This window comes from Peromyscus californicus, unplaced genomic scaffold (assembly GCF_007827085.1).
Source record: "Peromyscus californicus insignis strain IS unplaced genomic scaffold, ASM782708v3 Scaffold_6__1_contigs__length_162567912, whole genome shotgun sequence".
Lineage (NCBI taxonomy): Eukaryota > Metazoa > Chordata > Mammalia > Rodentia > Cricetidae > Peromyscus > Peromyscus californicus.
Window position 1 is genome coordinate 101111398 of NW_026294584.1, and position 22423 is coordinate 101133820.

At 48.8% G+C, this 22423-nt stretch overlaps 1 protein-coding gene across 1 annotated transcript in view; it reads right to left on the reverse strand.

The window, feature by feature from the left end:
- Nucleotides 1–1388: 1388 nt before the first annotated feature.
- Nucleotides 1389–22423, reverse strand: part of Efcc1 (EF-hand and coiled-coil domain containing 1) — a 37862-nt gene continuing 16827 nt past the window's right edge. The window contains 6 exon segments of the mRNA XM_052720116.1: nt 1389–7378; nt 8318–8381; nt 10969–11106; nt 12866–13028; nt 14441–14576; nt 15889–16046. Of these exon segments, the coding sequence (XP_052576076.1) occupies nt 7242–7378; nt 8318–8381; nt 10969–11106; nt 12866–13028; nt 14441–14576; nt 15889–16046 (796 nt within the window). The 3' untranslated portion in view covers nt 1389–7241.

Genomic DNA, 22423 nt, shown 5'->3' on the forward strand with positions numbered 1-22423 from the left:
TCTATCAAGAAGTTAGCAGTTTTCAGATGGGGGCCCAGCACTGAGAGAAGAAGTGGACCAGGGCTCCCACCCCTAACCAAGAAGCTATCTGCAATTAACACCTGACTGCAAAGGAAAATTTAATTCTCTCTAACGGAGTCTCAATGGGGATGTTAACCACATTTCGGGGTAGGTCCCATGCCCAGCAGTAGATGGTCAGAACAAACTCAATGGTGTTTTTTGCAGATTTTTAATCTCATATTGCTTTGTTTGGCATTTTTTGTCATATTGTACTTTTGCTTTGCATTTTTGTGGATTTGTATGTTTCTTGATTTTTTTGTTTCCTTTTATTTAATTGTTTTTTAAAGACAGAAAAAAAGGGTGTGGAGTTGGGCAGGTAGAAAGGATCTGGGAGGAGTTGAGGGAGGAGGAGAAGCATGATTAGAATATATTGTCTAAATTTTTTTTCAAGGAAATCCTAGATTTTCACATTAAAAAGGAATTTTAGAACACTTAATAGAACTTTAGCTACCTGATAAAATTAGTTTATACAAGGAAACTATAAAATGATGCAATGAAGCCGGCGGGTGGTGGTGCACACCTTTAATCCCAGCACTCGGAAGGCAGAGCCAGCCAAATCTTTGTGAGTTCAAGTCCAGCCTGGTCTACAAAGTGAGATCCAGGACAGGCTCCAAAGCTACACAGAGAAAACCCTGTCTCGAAAAAAAAAAAAAGTTAATGTATTTACATATTGCATGTGAAAAGGATTAATTCATTTATATTCTTTTCTAAGATATATTTAGTATAAATTGCATACACTCCAACCATTACTTTGCTTTTGTATATGAAAAAATAGGAACACTGACTTTATTTTTCTAAGTTACTAAATATGCAATTGATCTGTATCAGATGATTTATAAAAGTAATTATTTTGGTGCTATTAGTATTGATTTTGTGTTTTTTTTAGACTTTCTACATTCTTTTCTGGTATTATTGATTGCACCAATATAGAAACATGAATGTGCAAACAGAGGATGGTTATTGAATTTCACCTGCTTCCACACTAATCATCTGATGACTACACAGAGATTCTGACCCTACTTGTTTACCATGCCTCAGGCCTGGAATGTTCTCAGCAATACATGGTTTTGTAAAATAATTGAAAAAATATGAATTAATATTTGGCTATAAGTTATATTATCACACCTACATGGAAAACCTTGTTAATATGGATTAAAAATTAAATGGCCTATTTAAATGTTAAATGTTTTTCAATTAAAAAAAGAAGAAAACAGCAGTTTTATTGAGCAGCACAGACCAAGGAGTTAATTGGGTACATAGTGATACCTATGGACTCACAGGAAGTAAAGGGAACTTTGGGTCAGGGTTCTGGGACTCAATATCCACTAACTAACCTTTTTTTTTTTTTTAAATCAATTTTTGGGTTCAAGTGTTGGGGAGTTTCTGTTTGAGTGGAATCATTCACATATACTGTTTTTGACTCAAGAAGACATTGAGGTTTCCATGACAGCTGTTCTCCGGAGATGTGGCCTCAACCATAAGCTCCGTGGGCACAATGTGTATCTCCCCATGAAGCACCTTTCTTTATGCTTCCCTGTCAGGGTGTCTCGGACCCTGAGCTCTGTAAAGGTCCTTGGGATGCCCAAGTGAGTGCAGTCTGGCCCTTGGTCATGCGTGCTGGGCTCTGCTGTTGAGCTGTGTGAAGTGGGTAGAGTCCTTGTCATAGAGGTGTGGATGTAAGGCAAAGCACATTGTTTGCTGCCACTCACAGCCGATGCGCTGGCCCTGACCCAGGTCTGTATCCCTGGAATCCCACGATCTTCTGGGGTCATCTTGCCCCTGGACTTTGTACTTGGCCAGGAGCATTAGGCATGTGTTCAGGTCCCATCCATGTTCAAGGTGGTCTGCACACTGGATGAGGGAAAAAGGTGGCAGGCTGTAAGCCAGCAAGGCTCTGAAGGCTCAAGAAGTACTGAGTATCAGCCCCACTCTCTGTAAGGACACTGAAGAGGCCACGGTCTCCAGCCTCCTTCCCATACGACAGTGTGTCAGTTCCACTGGGATAAGGTGAGCAATTCTTTTGTGTGTGTGTGTGTGTGTGTGTGTGTGTGTGTGTGTGTGTGTGTGTGTGTGTGATGGAGATTGAACCAGGGCAAATAGCTCACACTGTTGTCTATGACTTGCTCATATTTTGCTGAAGATTTTTGTACCTGTACATATGAGGCATTTCGCTCTGTCTTTTTTGTTTGAGATATTTGCTTGGCATGATGGCAACCCTGGCCTTACAGAAGGGGCTGCAAAGAAGGCCTGCTTCTGTTTCCTGGAAGAGACTGGATGATTCGTACAGCCCTTTTCTTACAGTTCGGCAGTAGAATGTACTGGAGAACCTGTCCTGGGCCTGTTATTTTCCTGTTTTGTTAATTATTAATTATATTAGCTAATACATATCAGATTGTCTGTTTCTTCATGTGTGGCTCTTATGTGTTTTTCAAGGAATCGGTCCCTTTCATTAGCTCACAAGGCTTATTCACAGTCGCATCTAAAATCCTTTCGTGCTGTTGAGATCTGTCCTGTAATGACATTCCTCTTTCATCGCTGGTATTAGTAAGTTGTGTCTGTTTTATTCTTTGATTAGCCTGGCCAGAAGCTTTTTTAAAATAAATATTTTAAAGGTTTTTAAATAATAATTTATTTAATGTGCATTGGTGTCAGATCCCCTGGAACTGGCATTAGAGACAGTTGTGAGCTACCATGTAAGTGTTGGAATTGAACCTGGGTCCTCTGGAAGAGCAGTCAGTGCTCCTAACTGCTGAGCCATCTCTCTAGCCCCTGCAAGAAGTTTTTATTAACCACTTTCATTATCTTTCCAACAACCATCTTTGGCTTTGTTGATTTTTCTCTTCTGATTTCCTATTTTGAGTCTGATTTCTCCTCTAATTTTTATTCTTTTCATCGGTATACTTTGGATTGGTTCTATAGAACAATTTGGGATATACTGGTCAAGTTGGTCTTACAATTTGCTTTTCATTTTATAGCTTCCTGAGGTGGAAGAATACTGATTTTGGACCTTCCATTTTGGCAATAAATCCATCCCCACGCTGTGCGTTTCCCTCGAAGCATTGCTTTCATTGTGTCCCGTATATTCTGATGGGGTATTTATTTCTTCATTTCACTAAAAGTGCTTTAAAATTACTCTAGAGAATTCTTCTTTGATATGTATTTAATGTAGAAATACGTTATTCTTTTTTTTTTTTTTTTTTTTTTGGTTTTTCAAGACAGGGTTTCTCTGTAGCTTTGGAGCCTGTCCTGGATCTCGCTCTATAGAATTCACAGAGATCCACCTGCCTCTGCCTCCCGAGTGCTGGGATTACAGGCGTGTGCCACCATCACCCGGCAGAAATACGTTATTCAATCTCTAAGAATTTATGGATTTCCAAGCTGTCTTCCTGTTGCAAGTTTAATTTTGCTGCCTCTTGAGAGAATTGCATGGCTTCCATAATTTAATTAGTGAGAGTGTTTGTGGCCAGAATGTGGAGACCGCTGCCCGAGCTTGGAGAGAATGCATTTGTGCCATTGTGGGATGAGTAGTCTGTGTCCATTGGATCCATTTGGTTGATGGTTCTGGTGTGTTCAGCTTTACTAATGTCACACCCGCTGGATGTGTCCATGTCTTATAGAAGTACGTTGACCAGCTACAACAGTGGACCCGTCTGTTTCTTGAACTTCTATTAATATATATATTTTGAGACAAGGTCTATGTAGCCCAGGCTGGCCTAAAACTCAGAGATCTGTCTGCCTCTGCCTCCTGAGTGCTGTAATTAAAGGTGTGCATCACTATGCCTGGTTTTGTATTAATTTTTGTCTCGGGTAGTTTGGGGTGTTGCTAGGCATTATTTTCTTAGTGAGCTGACCCCTTGGACAGCATGTGATGCCCCCTTTCATTCCTGATGCTTTTCCTTGCCTTGAAGTCTGCTCTGTCTGAAATGAATATAGTGAGTTAGGCTTTCTTCTGATTACGGTTGGCACAGGAGTAATTTCTTTCACCCTTCACTTTAACCCACATGTGTCTATGTCTACAGCGGATTTCTTTTAAGTTTATTTTTTATGTGTACATGCCTGACTGTATGTTTGTGTACCACACGCACCCACAGAGTCAAAAGAGGGTCATCGGATCATTTGGAACAGGAGTTATAGGAGGTTGAGAGTGGCTATGTGGGTGCTGGGAATTGAACCCGGGTCTTCTTCAAGACCAATAAGTGCTCCTATCTGCTGAGCCATCTCTCCAGCCTCCTAAAGTGGATTCTTGCAGACAGCATGTCGTTTGGTCTGAGAATCCCTACATTTGGTTGTTGTAATGGGACCACTAATATTTGGGGGTGCTGCTGACACGGGTGATGTCTTCCATGACTGCTCACGTTTAACCACTTTTGCTCTGTCTTCGGCTCCTAGTTTGCATTTGTGGTCTTGATTAAGTATCTTATGTAGTGTCACTTTCTCTCTTGTCCTAGTGTATCCCTGCCCCCTTCTTTTCCTAGTGTTTATCCTAACACTCACAACACCCATCTACACTAATTCAAGTCCACTTTCAATAACCAGACTGTTTGATGGGCAGTAATGCTTCCTTCCCAGGCTCCACAGTAGCAAAGCATTTCTAGTTCCTTCTCTGCCCTGGAGTCTGTGCTGGGCATTTCACTCACAAAAGCTGAATGTAATGCATGCATTGTCTCCAGAACTTGGACAAACTGTTGTCTGGTAGGTAAGAAAAAAATAAGAGAAATAAAGGATTGTTTTTCTACCTTGACTTATTCTTTCTTTTGTGCTTTTTCTTTCTTTACATAAACCCAAATTTTTGGTCTGTACAATCCCCCTTCTCTCTAAAGAACTTCCTTTATTTCTGGAAAGCTGTAATGAGTTTTGCCGGAGAATCTTCACTCCGTCCATCTCAAGGGTAATTTTACAAGACACAACGAATACTAGTTTCCTCCCCCCTCAGCGTTTCACTCTTTTTCCTCCCTGTTGTCATTTTGAGACAGGCTCTCACTGTCCAGCTTGGGCTGGCTGTAAACTCCTGATCCTCCTGCCTCAGCCTCCGGAGTGATGGGATTACAGGTGTGCATCACCATGCCTGGCTCCGATGCCGTTTTTATTGTTTGTTTTGCATGTATTCTGCTTGGGCTTTGTGAGTCTTCTGGCTCTGTGCTTTGGCGTCTGACTGGAATTTTGGGAAATTCAAAGTCAATATTGTTTGGACTGTTGTCTGTGTCCCCCCCACTTTTAAATACATGTCGTAGTTGCCCAACAGTTCTCACATTTTCTGTTCCCTGTTCCTAGTCTTTTCATCCCTGGTGTTCATCTTTAGAAGTTGGTAGGACTTATCCTTAGGCGCTGGGAGTCTTTCCTCATCCTGTGCAGTTGTCTCTGAGCCTACCGAGTGCTCTTCACTCTGCTCAGTTGGTAGGATTCCTAGCAATTCCTGACTCTTCCATGGAACATGCATCCTCCGCATGTTACTCACCTGGTCTCGCATGTTGCTGGCCTCCTCCATTAGAGCTGCCGGGTAACCAGTTGTTTCAAATTCCTGGTCTGATGCTTCCTGACTTGCTGATACAACCATGGATGACTGTCTCTTCAGTTTGATCGTCTTCTGCTAAAGGCTAACTCCATGTGTTGGGTGAGGAATTCCAGGAGCTGAGCCTTTAGTGACGTCGTAATCAAAAGTGTGTATATGTGGTGGGGTGTGGGAGCCCGTTCTCGGGTTCCTCGTGCCTTTACCCAGCAGGTCCGCATAGAGGATAATTAAACCACGGGCCTAAGTGCAGGTGTCTGGGATGGTCTGCACTTGGCTGTGCTGGGGGAGGAGGTCTTTTGCTCCACCCCTTGGTGTCTCTATAAAAACCCTGGGGCAAAGACAGTCAGGGCCGGTTGGAATAGGTTCCAGGCCCTCTCGAGGCTATCCTTTATTTTCTATCTGTTTATCTCCGCGATATTCTCCGCAATAAATCCTTCTATCTAATATTTCCTGCTGCTCGCACTCAAGAAAACTCTGGGGAACTGTGGGGGGTGGTTGGGTAAACGCCCCACAGTGGGGGGTAGGTGTTCTGTCATGTCAAGATTAGCTAGCTGGGTGTGCTACTATAGCCTATTGTCCCAGATACCTGGGAGGCAGGAGGGATTGCTTGAACCCAGGAGTCTGAGACCAGCCTAAGCAACACAGGGAGATCCTCCTCAAAGACTGTAAGACAACAGAACTGAATATAGACCCTGTGATCACGGCTGTTTCGGTGGGCCTGAACTTGTCTTTGGTTTCCTCTCCCTTGGCTGGGACAGGCCAGCTCTGGGGATCCGGCTGCGGGAATGTTCCTTCTCTAGGTTAGTCAAGGCTTTAATGAAACCTGTGCCTGTCACGCTCCAGTGGAAAGGCAGCTTGTTGAAAAGAGCAGAGTGAGGTCAGGGTGTGCTTGGCGGGGGAGCTCTGGCAGTGCTGGGACATCCCTGGCAGCAGAAAAACAGCAAAATAAAACCCGGGATGCACTAGTTATATTCCACACTGGTCAATTGCCTCTTCCTCCCAGAAGCTCTTCTATCTTTCCTGTGAGGTCATAGCAGAGCTCACAAAGTTAGACTTGCCAAAGTGTGGGTTCCTCTTTGCCTGGTCCCCTGGAGTTTTTCCTTGCACATTTGTCCACACTAAGTTCTAGCACACATATAGCCTGATCGGGGTGCAGAACTGGTCCTTCTTGAGCAGGCCAAATAACACAGGTCAGTCAGCTGGAGCAAGCAGGGCAGAGATTCTGGAATGTACCGTGTACTGTGCTCAGCATAAGGGCAACAGCCTCAGGTACAGGCTGATCTAGCAACTGCAAGGTTTCAATGTGGGGGTTCTGGGAGAATGTGAGAGGCCCAAGGAAGGAGTAGCTGCCAGACACACCCAGTTTTGGAAGGGGCCTTGGCTGCAGAGTTCTGAGGAAGTGATAACAGTCCAACCTTTTGTGGAGGGTGTTCAGACGGTGGAAGACAGCCTAGCAGTGGACGGCTGACCAGGGAGGCTGGGCTGATGGTGCTCAGGATGACTGAGAAGGCTCCTGTGATGGCAGTCAGTTTGGCTGTGAAGGTTGGTCCAGCGACTGCCAATGCAAGTCCCATGGTGGTCAGGTTCACCAAGGAGGCAAGTCTGGTTGTGGTCAAGGCTGGTCTGATGATGGATAGAAAGACCATGGTGGCCCATGGCTGGGTCAGTGAGCTCAGCAGGAGATGAGGAAGGGGTTTGTGTGTGTAGGAGCTGTGGCTGCTGGTGCTGAGGGATTTCTCTGCAGGAGCTCACAGCCAACCAAGGCTTGGTGCAAGGCGTCCAGGATGGCCAAGGTGCCACGTGTACCCTCTGGAGAGAAACAAAAGGGTGGATTTCTTTATCTTGTCCACAGAGTCACTTCTCTCTTCCATGTGGCTTGCCTACCACTTGCCCCATACCACTGCCCAGCCCTGCCCAGCCCTGCCCCCTATGTTCCTTCTTAACACCTAGATCAGTAGTTCTCAACTGGTGGGTCGTGACTCCTGGGGTCAAACAACATTTTCATAGGGGTCACATATCAGATACCCTGCATATCAGATATTTACATTACAGTTCATAACAGTAGCAAAATTACAGTTATGAAGTAGCAACAAAGTAATTTTATGGTTGGGGGTCACCACAGCATGAGGAACTGTATTAAAGGGTCGCAGCATTAGGAAGGTTGAGAACCACTGTCCTACATACTCCTTGTCTCCACTGGCAATGGGCTGTTTCAAGATCCTGCCAGCAGGTGAAGGCTCACCTATCAGTCTCCCTGGGAGGCCCTGGGAGGCAGGGTCAGGTGCAGGGCACCACTGGTGGAGTTATGCTGCTCTCAGCTTCGCCTGGGCAGCGGAGGCCACAGGGCTGGAGCTTTAGGCAAATCCCAGACACTTAGCAGGCTGGTTCTTGACTGTATGCCAGGTGACTCCCTTCTGACAGGTCAGCTGTCAGAGCTGGGGGATTTCAAGCAGAGGCACTGCCTGGGTCCTGGGCCACCGTGGGCTCAGTGAGCAGTGCAGTCTGACTTGCCAGCGGGCTACCCCACCCTTGCCAGCTGTGCCCATGGTGGCTTCCAGTTGTCCCAGCTGCCTGCGGCCCTGCAGCTCTGTTCTGGTCAGACAGTTGTGTCTGCTTTTGAAGTCTTTCTTGACTGTGGCCTGCAGGCATTGGGGTGGGATCAGAGTGGATGTTCTGCAGACAGTGCCGGAGTTTTGGTCCAGACACCCCACAGCTGCCATCCATTCTCTGCAAGGCACTCTTGCCTACCCTGTGAGGGATTCCGGTCCAGGGCGTTCAGCAAAATCTTCCCCAGGGCTCTTTTTGATATGTTCTTCAAGAGAGATGGAGAGAGGCTGGATCAGATCATGTCCCACCCAGCAGGTGGAGAGTAGAGACTCCTGGAAGCTTCCATGAAGTTCCTTGGGGCTGGTCCCACATTCCCTCTCCATGTTCCTCTTTACCCCTTCCTGCCCCACCCTCCCTTCCTGCTCCACCCTCCCTACCTGCCCCCCTCCCTTCCTGCCCCCACCCTCCCTTTCTGCCCCCACCCTCCATTCCTGCCCCCATCCTCCCTTCCTGCCCCCATCCTCCCTTTCTGCCCCCATCCTCCCTTTCTGCCCCCATCCTCCCTTCCTGCCCCACCTCCTTTCCTGGCCCCACCCTCCCTTCCTGCCCCCACCCTCCCTTTCTGCCCCCATCCTCCCTTCCTGCCCCCACCCTCCCTTTCTGCCCCCATCCTCCCTTCCTGCCCCACCTCCCTTCCTGCCCCCACCCTCCCTTCCTGCCCCCACCCTCCCTTTCTGCCCCCATCCTCCCTTCTTGCCCCTATCCTCCCTCCTATCCCCACCCTCCCCTCCTGCCCCACCCTCCCTTCCTGCCCCCACCCTCCCCTCCTGTCCCACCCTCCCTTCCTGCCCCCATCCCCCCTTCCTGCCCCCATCCTCCCTTCCTGCTCCCACCCTCCCTTCCTGCCCCCATCCTCCCTTCCTGCCCCACCCTCCCTTCCTGCCCCACTCTGCCTTCCTGCCCCACTCTCCCTTCCTGCCCCCACCCTCCCTTCCTGCCCCACTCTGCCTTTCTGCCCCCACCCTCCCTTCCTGCCCCCACCCTCCCTTCCTGCTCCCATCCTCCCTTCCTGCCCCATCCTCTCTTCCTGTCCTCTCATCTTGTCTTCTTACCCTGGACTCCCTCCCTGCCTTCCACCCCCAAGGCTGGCCACACTGGCTTCTCCGAGACCCTCAGTGGGTAGGGTGGAGCAGTGTGCAGGCTCCATTCCACCACAGACCAGGACCGAAACGGTGACTAAGGTCCTTAAGCATTTGCTCATCTGCACCTCAAGTCAAGTTGTTTAGTGCGGGCTTCTAAGCAATGAGAGGCTGTGTAGAAAGGAAGGACCAAAGAGAAAGAGGGCCAGGGCCACACCTGCAATCCCAGCACTCAGGAGGTGGAAGCAGGACCAAGATTTCCAGGCTAGCCTGGGCTATACAGTGAGAACCTGTCTCAGAAGCAAACAAACCAAAACAAAGAAAACACTATACACCTCATTGCTTCTGGGACTGGGCTGAACCTCCGCTGCTCTCAGGCTCATTCCCAGCTCTTTGTCTGCCTGGCTACGTGATGTGGGGCCAGACCTGGGCAGCCCATGTCCCTGGCAGCCTGATGTACAGCAAAAGTGGACTCTCAGAGCTCCACCTGTCTCTGCCTCCCAAGTGCTGGGATTGAGTATGTGCCAGCATTCCTGGCTAGTTAAAACAATTTTTTTTTCTTCTGGCGGTGGTGGGGCACACCTTTAATCCCAGCACTTGGGATCCTAATCTCTGAGAGTTTGAGGCCAGCCTGGTCTACAAAGCTAGCTTTAGGACAGCCAGGGCCGTTAAACAGAGAAACCCTGCCTTGAAAAACAACAAACAAACAAACAAGCTAGAAACAACAAAAAAATTTTTTTGATGTAGAATGTGCCAGTCTGGACTCACACTTGTGGCAATCCTCCTGCCTCAGCCTCTCTAGTGCTGCGATTACAGGCACCACTGTGCCAAGTCTTCTGGTCTTTAATAATTTGAAGCCATGTTTATTTTTTAACTATTTTGTTTAATTTTATGTGTATAGCGTTTTGCTCACTTGTATGTCTGTGTACCGTGTGTGCTGGGTGAGTGCAGAGGCCACAAGGTGGTAGATCCCTTGGGATTAGAGTTGCAGTTGGTTGTGAGCTGCCATGTGGGTGCTGGGAATTGAACCCTGGTCCTCTGGAGAGCAGTGGGTGCTCTTTTGTTATTGTTTTTGCTTGTTTGAGACAAAGTCTCTCTACATAGCCCTGGCTGTCCTGGAACCCACAGTGAGTGCCCTTAACCACTGAGCCATCTCCCCAGCCATGCAGCCATGTTTAAAAGAGATGCTACATTATTCTTTCTTGGTTAAACTCCTTTGGTCTTTAAAAATTACTTGTTTATTATTATTGTATGTGTATGCATATGTGTGGGCATGTATGCCATGGCACATGTATGGAGGTCAGAGGTCAACATTATGTGTTTTCTTCTTCACCTTTTCAATGGTTCTAGAGATAGAACTCAGGTCGCCAGGTTTTGGCGGCCTGTGGCTTTGCCTGGTGAGTCATCTCGATAGCCAGCTCTGGGCTTTAATTACAGTTACACCAGACTCCTAAAATGATCTGGAATATCCTCTCCTCTCTAGGTGGCTTCTTGGAGCCTCCATTCTGAGGAGCACCTGCTGACTGTGGGAACCAGAGCCCTGGGCCTGCCACAGGCTCCCCTCAGCCTCCTGGCCTCCCCTGGCTCCCCAGTGTTGCGCTCGGATCCCCTATAAACTGGCCTTGGCCCGTCTCACCAATGTCTTCCTCTGGGTCTCCCAGCTCACCTCCAGGCCCGCCCCCCGCTTCCCTCCAGGACCCCCCATGTTCCCACCAGGTCCCGGAGCCTCTGCAGGAGTTGCAGCACGTCCACCAGCTTCTCTTCCAGCAGCGACAGTCGTACCCGCTCTGTCTCCACCATCTGCAGCTCCAGCCTCAGATGCTCCGTCTCCACCATCCGCTGCAGTTCTGCCTGGGGTAAAGGGTCTCAGTGCGTTTCTTACAGCTCTTTCCCCACGATGGCTGTTCATAGCTCCCTAGCAAGGTTGCTGGCCTCCCTGGCACTTTGGCAGAGATCACCTAATCTGGCCTCCTTTATGTAAGGTAGCCATGCAGATAAACCACCCTGGGGCCAGAGAAGCTAAGTGCCTGCCCCAAACTGCATGGTGAGCAGGAGGGTGAGCAGACACACACACTTCTCTAGTCTAACAACTCCATTCTCTCTTTTCTACTTTTTGGTTTCTTTTCTGTTTGATGAATCTGTGTTGGTGGCAACCAGGAGAAATCCATGTGACTGGCTGACACAGAAGGAGCATACTGTAGGCTAGTGGATAGTTCCCGTCCCATCTTGTCCTAGGGCCCTGGCTGAAAGGACATTCCAGGCATCTGTCCACCTTTCCACAGCCGTGTGGCCAGGAGTGCCGCCAGGGTCCCAGAGTTGATGACAGAGGAAATGTCTGATGCTCACCCCCTAAACCAGGCATGTCATGTGACAGGCACCCCTTATTACCAGGGTGCTCATGATTCCCTCTGGCTTTGGGCAGGAGTACAAAAGACTCTGTGGGTCCACCCACCTCAGAGAGGACTAGAGACTGGCCCATTCTGGAGCCTTCCTGCTCTGTCACCTTGAAGTTTACTTAGAAAAGTGACAGCTGCACCTTTTCTTGGGTGATCCCTGACTGCCAGTTCGTACTTCACATCTGACGGTGGCCCTTTCCCAGCAGCTGTCTGCTGGGGAGATCCTGGGTATCAGGATCAGGGGCTCAGGGAACAGCGCTGTGGTAAGAATGGAAACACAGCCCGAAATACAGCAGACCAACCTAGAATCCTGGGTGGTCTTCTCCAGACGTTGACAGTCAGAGCTGAGCTGTCAAGAGCTCACTACCCACATCTACTCACTTGACACATGCATAGTGGCCCTGTGACAAATGTGGAAACCGAGGCACAGAGACGCTGAAGCACAGCATCACACAGGTACTAGAGTTGGCACTGAAGCCAGGCAGCCTGCTCTGGCATATACTGTGGGCCCTGCTCTGACCCACGACTTTCCACTGTTCAGGGCTTAGCTTCCACCCTGAGTCCAGAGCGCAGGGTGGGGATCCTTAGGACAGAGTTCTACCTTGACAGGGGGACCAGGCTGTCATGTGTCCCTGGAGAAGTCAAGGGTGACTTCCCCAATGGGCCTGGAATTATAGTTTGTCTACCTTAATCTTTACCAAAACACATGACCTGTAGGAACCTGGTGTTTCCTGTTATCCATCAGTCACCTCTCTGTCCTTCCTTATAGGAATGCAGCTAGTCCTTCTGTGTGCATTAGATACTCAATATGCTGAAGTATTGCCTGATTCTAGAATCACAAATAGAATCACAAATCACAAATCACAAATCAATTGAGATCTTTAAACTGAATTGTTAAAACGCCATTCTTGACGATCCCTAGATTTTTCAGTCCATGACTCAAGGCTGAGGTTTCAGAGACACAGACAGGAGATGACATGTTTGTGCTCTGACAGTTGTGCCTGCAGCCCGTCAGCTGTCCCCCTCAGTTCTTGTGAACTTCTGCTTTGTAACCAAGCTAATCTGGGATGGGATTCTGTGACTGGCTATCAAAAGTTCCCATAAAGTGAAATGAGAGGAAACCACACCTACTGAGTTCTATTCACAGCTCTGAGTGGCTATGGGACTGCAAGTCCCTCCAGCTGTAAGATCTAGGATCTTAAGGCCCTGCTGACCTCCTTCTCCGGTGTCCCCAGGGTCTTTCCGCTGCAGCCCAGGGTCTGCAGCTGATCCCCAAGCCTGGTGACATGGTTCTCCAGCTCTAAGGTGCAGATGTGGTCAGCACCATCACAGTGGCCAAAGGAAGTCTTGAGCGTCTCAGCTGTCTGCCCATCACACCTGCAGGAGAGAGAAGCCAGAACTTCAGGGACCTGCTGTCCCTGTGCTACAGCATTGAAAGCAGATGTTGTCATGGAGCCTGCCTGCTTAGCATCTTCCTGGAGCTCCTTGGCTTCTCAGAGGGACTGCCAGAGGTGTCCCCTACAACCTGGCTAACACCCCCACTGTTAGGATTCTGCCACTCCTCCAGCTTTGTGACCGCTCATGTGCAGCTGAGTAGCTAAGCAAGGGGTCTTATGTCTTACGTCATCCCTGTACATCATGGCCACACAATCTGTGCATGCATGGTGTGGCGTAGCTCTATAAGCCCACATGAGCATATGCAGGGAGATCCTTAAAAAGCCAGTTACAGACTCCTCCCCTCTCTCTCCCTCCTCCTCACGTGTCTCTTCCACAGGCCTGGCCATGCACTCTTCTGTCCCCACTCCCACTCCCCCTTCCCCGTAATAAAGCTCTGATACTGGATTTTGTCATGCCTCCTGACCTTTCCCCGAAGAGTAAAAGTGCTGCATTTAAAACCAACCCCCACCACCACCTCACTCAGCCTGCCCCAGAGTCTCTGCCTGCTGTTCCCCCCTGGACCCTTCTCACACCATCTACATTGCTTGACAGAATTGCCTCCAGGTCTCTTCCCACCCTCCCTGTCTTCACACTCTCTGCCCTAACTTCCTACAGTAGAGGGACCAGGACAGCATGGCAGCCTTCTCTTTATGATTGTCTCAGTGGCTCAAACTTTGCCTGGCACACAAGCAGGTACTTAAGTGCTTTGTATGGACACAAAGAACGGGTGATACAACCACCCCTGAAAGCCACAGCACTTTCCAGTGTAATGAACGTACTGTCCCTGAAGGCATCTTACATCCTGACCTCATGTCCTCCTCGAAGACAGCGTTACAGACCCGCCTTCAAGACGAGGAGACCGCAGCCCAGAAAAACCAGGCAATTTGGGATACCCATGGGTACCGAGCTCATTTTCATTATCCTTTAAGATGATACAAGGGCCACACTGGTGGGTAGCTGAGAAAGAACCAGCCCAGGGCCAGGCTGGGGAGAGGGGAGGGCTTTGAATTGTGTTGTAGGAAGTGATGGATAGCTCAAAAGTGACAGAAATGGAACAAACAGGTCTTGGGACAGTGACCAAGGGAGTGATGGCTGGTGGGGACTGAATTCCCCCACAGGCTATGCTCTTGAGGATCTTCTCACTTCATCCTTGTGCTTGGTGGGATGTTTTTCAACGTTTGAGCTATGACTCCCGGGAGGGGTTGTCAGGGGCCAAAGTATGGCTGTATCCTACAACCATCAGCTTCTCATGTTGAAGCATGTGTGAAGGGCTCTGCAAGGCAAAGCTGCCTTCCTGGGGGGTTCTGTGTTTCTGGTCTCCACTGCCAGGCCAGGGATCTCCAGACACTTACCTACTCATACAGTCTGAGGGCTGCAGCAGAGATACCTCAACATGGGCCTGTGGGGGCCTTGACTTTTCCTGCAACCTTTCTTCCTCCTCCTCAGAGGCGGCCTGGCCTTCCACGGAGCGGAACAGCTGCTCATCCTCTGCTGGGGAAACATATCATCTAGGAACTGGAGACCCAACCTGAGCACCATCCAGCCCTCCTCAGGAACATGCGTGAAGTGAGGCACTGCTGACACTGTCCCCTTCCCGTTACTGGCCCAGGGCCCTGGGGAATTGCATGGGAATCCCTGAGCTTCAGCCCTCATGTCTTCCATTTCCTCAGGTGACACGTGAGGAAGCATGTCTGGTGTCAGGGTTGAGCATCAGTTCCACTTCAGGACAAGCACCTGGACTGGGGCACTGGGTAAGGGCTTTGCAGGATGTTAGCATCAGGTCAGAAGACTTTCAGTTCTCAGTTCTGGGGGGTTGTGGAAGAAGAGGTGTCCAATATGTAGCCTGTGGTCCCCAACAGCTTTGATGAACTTCATCCTGACTGTAGTGGGTGATGAGAGCTGCCCCGGCCTATTGCCCAGCCAAAACTCTCGTCCCCTGGAGCAGACCAAAGTCTCCTAGAGAGCCTGACCCTTTTCGGCACCCATCAGGCTGTGCCAATCAGAGGCATAGTGAAGGTTCTGGAAGAGCTGGCAACCCTCAGAAAACAATGTGGGGGTCAGTGAGTGTTTGGCCAAAATGAACTCAGATGAGGGCTGGTCTTCCAGTTCTGGGCTTGGAGGCCTGGACATGGGGTGGAGCCAGGGAGGACATGCCTACTGAGAGTGAGTAATCTCAGGATAGGAAGGGGGCAGCTAGGCATTAGAGGCGGCGCCAAATCTGCAGACTCTTCTGAGAACGCATACTTGTCTTCTAGCCTGAGCGGTTCATGCCGACTGACATGATACTTTCAGACTTCCCTGCTTGAAGCAGTATTTAAAACCAAAATGAGACTTTACCTCACGGGGGACCTTGGAAGCTTCTTGACACAGGCATCAGGGGTCCCTGGCTCTGGACATCTATTACCCCCTCCTGCCATCACCCATGGTTCCTCAGGGCTCCACTGTCTGGTTGGGCCACCCAGAACCACTGCAAGGACTTCTCATGACAATGTTCCTAATAGTGACAGTATATGTCCCTCCCTTGATTCCTCCTCTGCATTGTCCTGGTGCCCAAGGCAGGGGTAGGTAGAAGGGCTCTGGGCCTTGGAGTGTGGGATGGAGACCCAGTCCCTGGCACACTGTGCAGGTGAGCTGCCCTGATTTCCAAGGTTCGGGTTCTCGTGAAGACACCACAAGACAAGCCGTTCAGGGTGCTACAAGCCAGCCTGAGTAGCAGGGTGGGGTTTTGTCTGATACTTGAGCCCTCACAAGCAGGGATGAGGCATGGGCCTAGCAGCAGGCTGGGCATGTGGGGACTGACCTTCATCTGTGTCTCTGCTCCTTAAGCTGGTGTCCGACTGCTGGGCTACCTCTGAAGTGGTGTCCACACCTCTGGTTCCTCTAGCCTTAGGTTCAACGTTCTTGTTTTCTGGCTGTACACTGGCTTGTACGGTGTTTAGGAGCTGAGGTCCCTCTGACCTGTGGGTAGGGGAGAGATATGTTTTGAGACATTTTTTATTCTGCACAGGTAAGCCACCCGTGATCTACCACCATTGTCCTGGCAAAGTCAGGCTCTCATAGGCTAGAAAGAATGTTAAGATAGGCTCCAGTTTTCTTTGCCAACAGGGAACAGATGTGAAACCCAATTTTAGAAAATGGGATGTGCCGGGCGGTGGTGGCACACGCCTTTAATCCCAGCACTCGAGAGGCAGAGCCAGGCGGATCTCTGTGAGTTCGAGGCCAGCCTGGACTACCAAGTGAGTTCCAGGAGAGGCACAAAGCTACACAGAGAGACCCTGTCTCGAAAAACCAAAAAAAAAAAAAAAAAAAGAGAAAATGGGATGTAAGGCAAGATCTGCAGACACTATGAGACAGATTTCCAGCCGTATAATAAGAATCATGAGAAAGGAATTGCCCTTTTTTGGGACAGTTAGGAGGTGATGCTGTACTTGGTTGCAGCAGTCACAGTGTGACCTTGAACGAGTATCTGAGAGAAATGCTCAGTAGCTGGGTAAGAGCCCTGACATCATTAGAGGCTGAGCTAGCCAGTCCTACAACTAGCCATCTCTGGACTTAATATGGTTGACATTTAAAAAATATTTATTTTTATTTTATGTGTATGAATGTTTTACCTGCATATGTCTGTGTACTGGGTGCTACGTGTGTGCCGGGTGCCCATGGAAGCCAGAAGAGGGCACAGGAGCCCCTGGAACTAGAGTTACAAATGGTTGTGAGCCACCATGTGGGTGCTGAGAACTGAACCTGGGTCCTCTGCAAGAACCGTGAGTGTTCCTAACTGGTGCTCCAACTCTCCAGTCTGGGTGGGTGGATTTTTAATATTAATTTATTTCATGTATATGGCTGTTTTGATTGCATGTGTTTCTGTGCACCACACGTGTGCCTGGTGCCCACGGAGGCCAGAAGAGGTGTTGGATCCTTTGGGACTGAAGTTACAGATGGCTGTGAGAACTGTTGGGAATTGAGCCTGTTTCCTCTGGAAGGGCAGCTAGAGCTTTTAAAGGCTCAGCCATTTCCCCAGCCCTATGTGAAATTTTCTAAAGTTTACACCTTTCACTTTTTTATTTTTAAAGAGACAGTGTCTCACTGTTGTAGTCCATGTTGGGATTACAGACATATACCACTGTGCCTGGCTAGACTCTTTTCTTTCCAACATATTTTCACATAATTCTCATTACATTCTATGTCTTGGCCATGAAAGCCTTTAACTGAGGAATCTCCACTCTCTGGGATTTGGAAAACTCACTTCATTCCCCATCAGTCTCCTTGACACTCCAAGGTTCCCATGTTTTGAACATTTGTTTTCTACATCCCTGCAGTTCACAAGGTCAGATAATAGAGAAAAAAAACTGATATAAAATTAACATTTTTATTTACCTACTTAATTATTTATCTTTTTTTTTTTTTTTTCAAAACTGGGGTTCTCTGTGTAGTCCTGGCTGTCCTGGTCACTCTGTAGACCAGGCTGGCCTCAAACTCACAGAGATCCGCCTGCCTCTGCTGGCTGAGTGCTGGAAATACAGGCATGCACTGCCATCGCCCAGCATGAACATATTTATTAATGAGCTGGCAACCTGTTAAGCTGGTGTCCGTGCCTCTTGCTTTACAGCAGCTCCTGTACCTCACCACCCTTTTCGGCACTCAAACATTTCGGTCCTAGTCTAAGATTGCGGCTGTCAGCTTCTTTTCTCATTTATCACTGTGACAGAGTATCTAGCAGAAACAACTAAAAGGATGCATTCCAGCTCAGGGTTCAAGTAGCTACAGTCTATCCTGAAAGGGAGGGTGTGGAGGGGAGGGCTTGAAGGGGAGGGTGTGGAGGGGAGGGTGTGGTGGTGGGAGTGCAAGGCCACTGTGTCTTGTGTTTCATGGACCAGGAAACAAAGTCTGACAATGGAATGGGGCTGAACTACATCACAGAAGTCTTGCTGTCTTTGTTTGTTTGTTTGTTTGGTTTTGGTTTTTTGAGACAGGGTTTCCTCTGTGTAGCCCTGAATGTCCTGGGACTTACTCTGTAGACTAGGCTGGTCTCAAACTCACAGAGATCCTCCTGTCTCTGCCTCCCAAGTGCTGAGACTAAAGGTGTGTGCCACCACTGCCCAGCAATTCTTGCTGTCTTAGTGATGGGTTTCTATGCTGTGGTAAAACATCATGACCTAAAGCAACTTGGGGAGGAAGAGGTTTATTTCATTTTACAACTTGTAGTTCATCATCCAGGGATGCCAGGGCAAGAACTTAGGGTAGGAACCTGAAGGTAGGAGCTGATGCAGAGGCTATGGAGGAACGCTGCTTACTGGCTTGTTCATAATGGCTTTCTCCACCTGCTTTCTTATAGAACCCAGGACCACCTGCCCAGGGGTGGCACCACACACAATGGGTTGGATTCTCCCACATTAATCACTAAATAAAATGCAGCACAGGCTTGTAACAAGAAAATCTGGTAAGAACATTTTCTCAGTTGAGGTTCCCTCTTCCCTCTTTCCAAATGACTCTCTAGCTGATGTCAAGTTGACATAAAACTAACTACCTGTGACCCCCTCCCCCAACAACTTCTTCCAATTAAGCTTCATCCCCTTAAGGTTCCATACTCTCCCCAGACATCTTGAGACTAAGTGTCCAAACATTTCCCTTTTCAACCATAGCAATAAATAATGCCATTGTCCCCATTTCACAGAGAAGGAAATGGAGACACAGAGAACCAGAGCTATCTGCCTACCTCAGAAATAGAGGACCCTTAAACTTCTTTCTCCAGACCACCCTCTAGGCCTGACCAAAGGGGAAGGAAGTCCTGGAGTGATACAGCATAGCCACTGTCAGCTTTGGGGACTATAGGTCACATACAAGGATTTGGGAAGAGGAAACCCCCGAGGCAGGGTCATGGCAAGGAAGTCAGGTAAGGAAAAACTGAATTTCCCAAGAACCCCAGGTTGGCCGAAGAGGCAGAACCATTTTCTGAGGGTCCCGTGTGGCTCCTGTCTGCTAACTGGGATTTAACTGAGTCCTCTGTGGTCAACACAGCAGCAGAAACCCTTGGTAAGTCACCAGGAGACATGCTATACTTCCCTGGCCTGTGTTCTCTAGGTACCTTACTGGGTACCATTCTCTTTTGGTATCCTCAGTAGAGTAAGGGTGTTTCTGGGAGATGTCAGGATGTCAGTGGTTCAGAAAACATTGTTGGAGCCTCCCTGGTGACTTGAAGGTCCTGGAGAAATGAACTCTGGTGATGACCATTCTTCCTTAGACCCAGGTCTTCTATGTGGCTGGGTGTTTCCTCCCGATGGCCACATCCACACCCTCCTGGAACACCACTGAGCCTCTGATAGCTTCCATGTTGCAGTCCATGGCCACATCTGGCTGCCAGCCCAGAGGCTTAAACAGTCTGACAGGAGCCAGATGTTGCATTGTCTCCCTTCCATCTTAGAAGCTCCCAGTTCCTGACAGACTCCCTTCTTGGTTCTGTGATGCCAAGAGGCCTCAGAAGCTGCCACTACCCTGCAGGAGACCACGACTTTGCTGTGTGAACTCTATAGCTCCCTCACCCCCTCTGAACTGCCTCATTTCATTTCCTGACTTGTTCACCAGTGAACAATGATGGGGCTCTACCCTGTATTGATTATGAAATGAAGTAATAGAGTGCCTGCCTTCACAGCCATCTCTGCCCCTGTCCAACTGACTTGTGAAATCAACCAATCACAGATCAGGACAGTAGAATCCTGGCCCTAGGGCCCAGGACCAGGGAAGGAAACACAGCCTATGTTTGGTACTTGAGCCAGAGAAATGAACTAAGGAAACATGCCCTGACTCTGAAACCAGTACCAAAGAAACACTCTTGGCCCCCTAGAATCAGAGTCAATGGAAGAAATGTGCCCTGGCCTTAGAGGTAGTGTCAAAAAGCTAAGTAAGGCCAGTGAAAGAAACACAGTTTGACCCTGAAATCAGGGCTATCTCTGCCCCTTGCCCACAAAACTAGCAAATCCCTGGACAGAAAAAAACCTAGCCAATCACAGTTGACTCTGCCCCCTAGACATCCTATATAAACTGCCCTGTCTGATCAGTTGTGAGCTGTTCTCTCCACCCTGGTAGAGGCAACTACTCTCCTGGACTCCTCCTTCCCAAATAAATCTCTTTCTCAAAAGAGTTTTGGGTGAAGACCTTCATTCACTGGTACACAGAAGAACCTTGCTGGGGCATCCCATAGTGTACTGAGCAAGAGGGGAGCTGAACAGAAGAACCTTGCTAAGACATCCCATAGTGGATTGAGCATGAGAGAGCTGGTAACACTGAGCTGGAGATTGCGGCTCTCCAGGAGAGGAGCAGGATTGCTGTGTTCTATGGGGAGACCATCCCCCATCACACCAGGTATATTGTGACTTTCCCGAAGAGTCAGGATACCCTTCCCTGCTGAAATAGTTCCACACTTGACTCTCCCAAGAAGTCAGAAAAATTGTCCTCCAGGGCTGAACTGTCTCCTTGCAGTTTCAGCCATCACAGCTGTGATACACAGCTCCAGGTGTCTGGGATACCTTCAGGGTAGAGCTGTTGTTCTGAGATACCTCACCCTCGAGGGCTGAACTGTCTCCTTGCAGTTTCAGCCATCAATTTACTAACATTTTCGGTGCAATTTATTAACATTTTGGTGCCAAAACCCGGGATACCAAACCCACAGAGTTGCAAAACGTGTAATTTACTAACAGTTAGCAAATGCTCAAATACTAGTAATGAGCACTTTGGGGCATCATTATAGCAGGGCTCTTCCCAGACAGGCTTCCTTTGCATGGAGAGCCAAGTATCCCTGTAGGAAGAGAAGACCTATGAGGCCAAGAGATGAGTCTGCCTGAGGGCCTAGCAACAGGTGCTGTCAGAGGTCCTGATCATGTCTAGCCAATGAGGGGCAACCATGCAATGTCACCAGCTCTGGATGCAGCCTGGGTGCTGGGAGGAGGGTATATAACTGGCTGAATAAACGAGTCTGCTGTTTTCCTTTTACCTGACTCCCAGAGTCTGTGCTGTTGACTCCACATCTTCTCATCCCCTCTCCTGAGGGAGTTGTTAGTACTCAGCAACATCTGGCACCCAAACAGGTTCTGGTCATCTCCCTCCCCTTACTAGTGGTGCTGAACAGCACTCCCAAGATGGTGTCTTTCAGTGAGACCTCAATGTTGTGTGTTTTCAGTACCTTCAGCAAGTAAGTGTTGGGACCCCCCTTCTTTCCTTCTTTTGTGTTGTCTGTCATGTTTGTCTGCCTGTCTGGTTAGGAAGGCATGTTTTTTCTTTTTCGGCTTTCCCCAGCACCTCCACATAAGGGCTGACCCCCAGGAGGTGGAACCAAGTCTTGGCTCCTGAATGCTGTCCCTCATCTGGAGATACCACGTGGGCATATGGTTTTGGCCTAAAAAACCATGGAAGTCCCCCACTAAGTATAAAACATAAAAGCCCAACACAATTTTACACCCCTGTTGGCTGCCATCTTCTCTCTGACTGTTGCTCACCTGCTGTCTCCCTCTACAAAATGGAAAACCTCTCCATCACCTCCACCCCTCCCATGTCTGATCTCTCTACAGTATCCAATGATGATGAGGCAGACAGTTCAGACCCCACAAAACATGCTGAGGAGAGCACGGCCACAGTTAAGACCATATGTGCTGCTTCCCTGTCAGCCCCATTACCACTGCAGGAGGCTACACCTCTGTTGAGGTACCCTTGGAGTGAAGTGCCTCAATATCCACCTGCCCAAGAAAGTGGAAATTCCCTCATATTGCATTATGCCCCCCAGCTGCTGTAGTGCCCTGCCTCAGCCTCAAAGGTAGGTAGAAGCCTTTCCAGTCAACCTGGGGGAAAAATGCTGCCAAACTTGCCCTGGATTCCCACCCCAATAGCTGAACTCTTCCTCATCTGGAAGGTGTCTAATGAGTTGGGCCTGGATTCACCTTAATTTGAATAGGGCCTCATTCAAAGGGTAATGCAACTACAGACATACTGTGGTTGGTATTGTCTGCTCAAAGCTGTGCTGGAGCCGACCACCTTTCTTAGCTGGAAATTGGCTTACAATGATCAAGCAGAAGCTCAAGCACAAATGAACCTCTTAATTAACATTCTAGTAACCCTTGACATGCTCACTGGATGAGGTAACTTTTTCCATCCTGTCCATCAGGTACAGATTGGCCATCAAGCCTTCTACCAACAGGTTTCTGACCTGGCCTTCAAAGTTCTTAAGGCATGCACCACAAGGGACTCTTCAGCTTACTTTTGCAATCTTATTCAACAGCCAGGGGAACTTTTTACTGATTTTCTCACATGTGTTAATGAGGCAGTGGAGCAGAGAGTAGACCTGGCCCTAC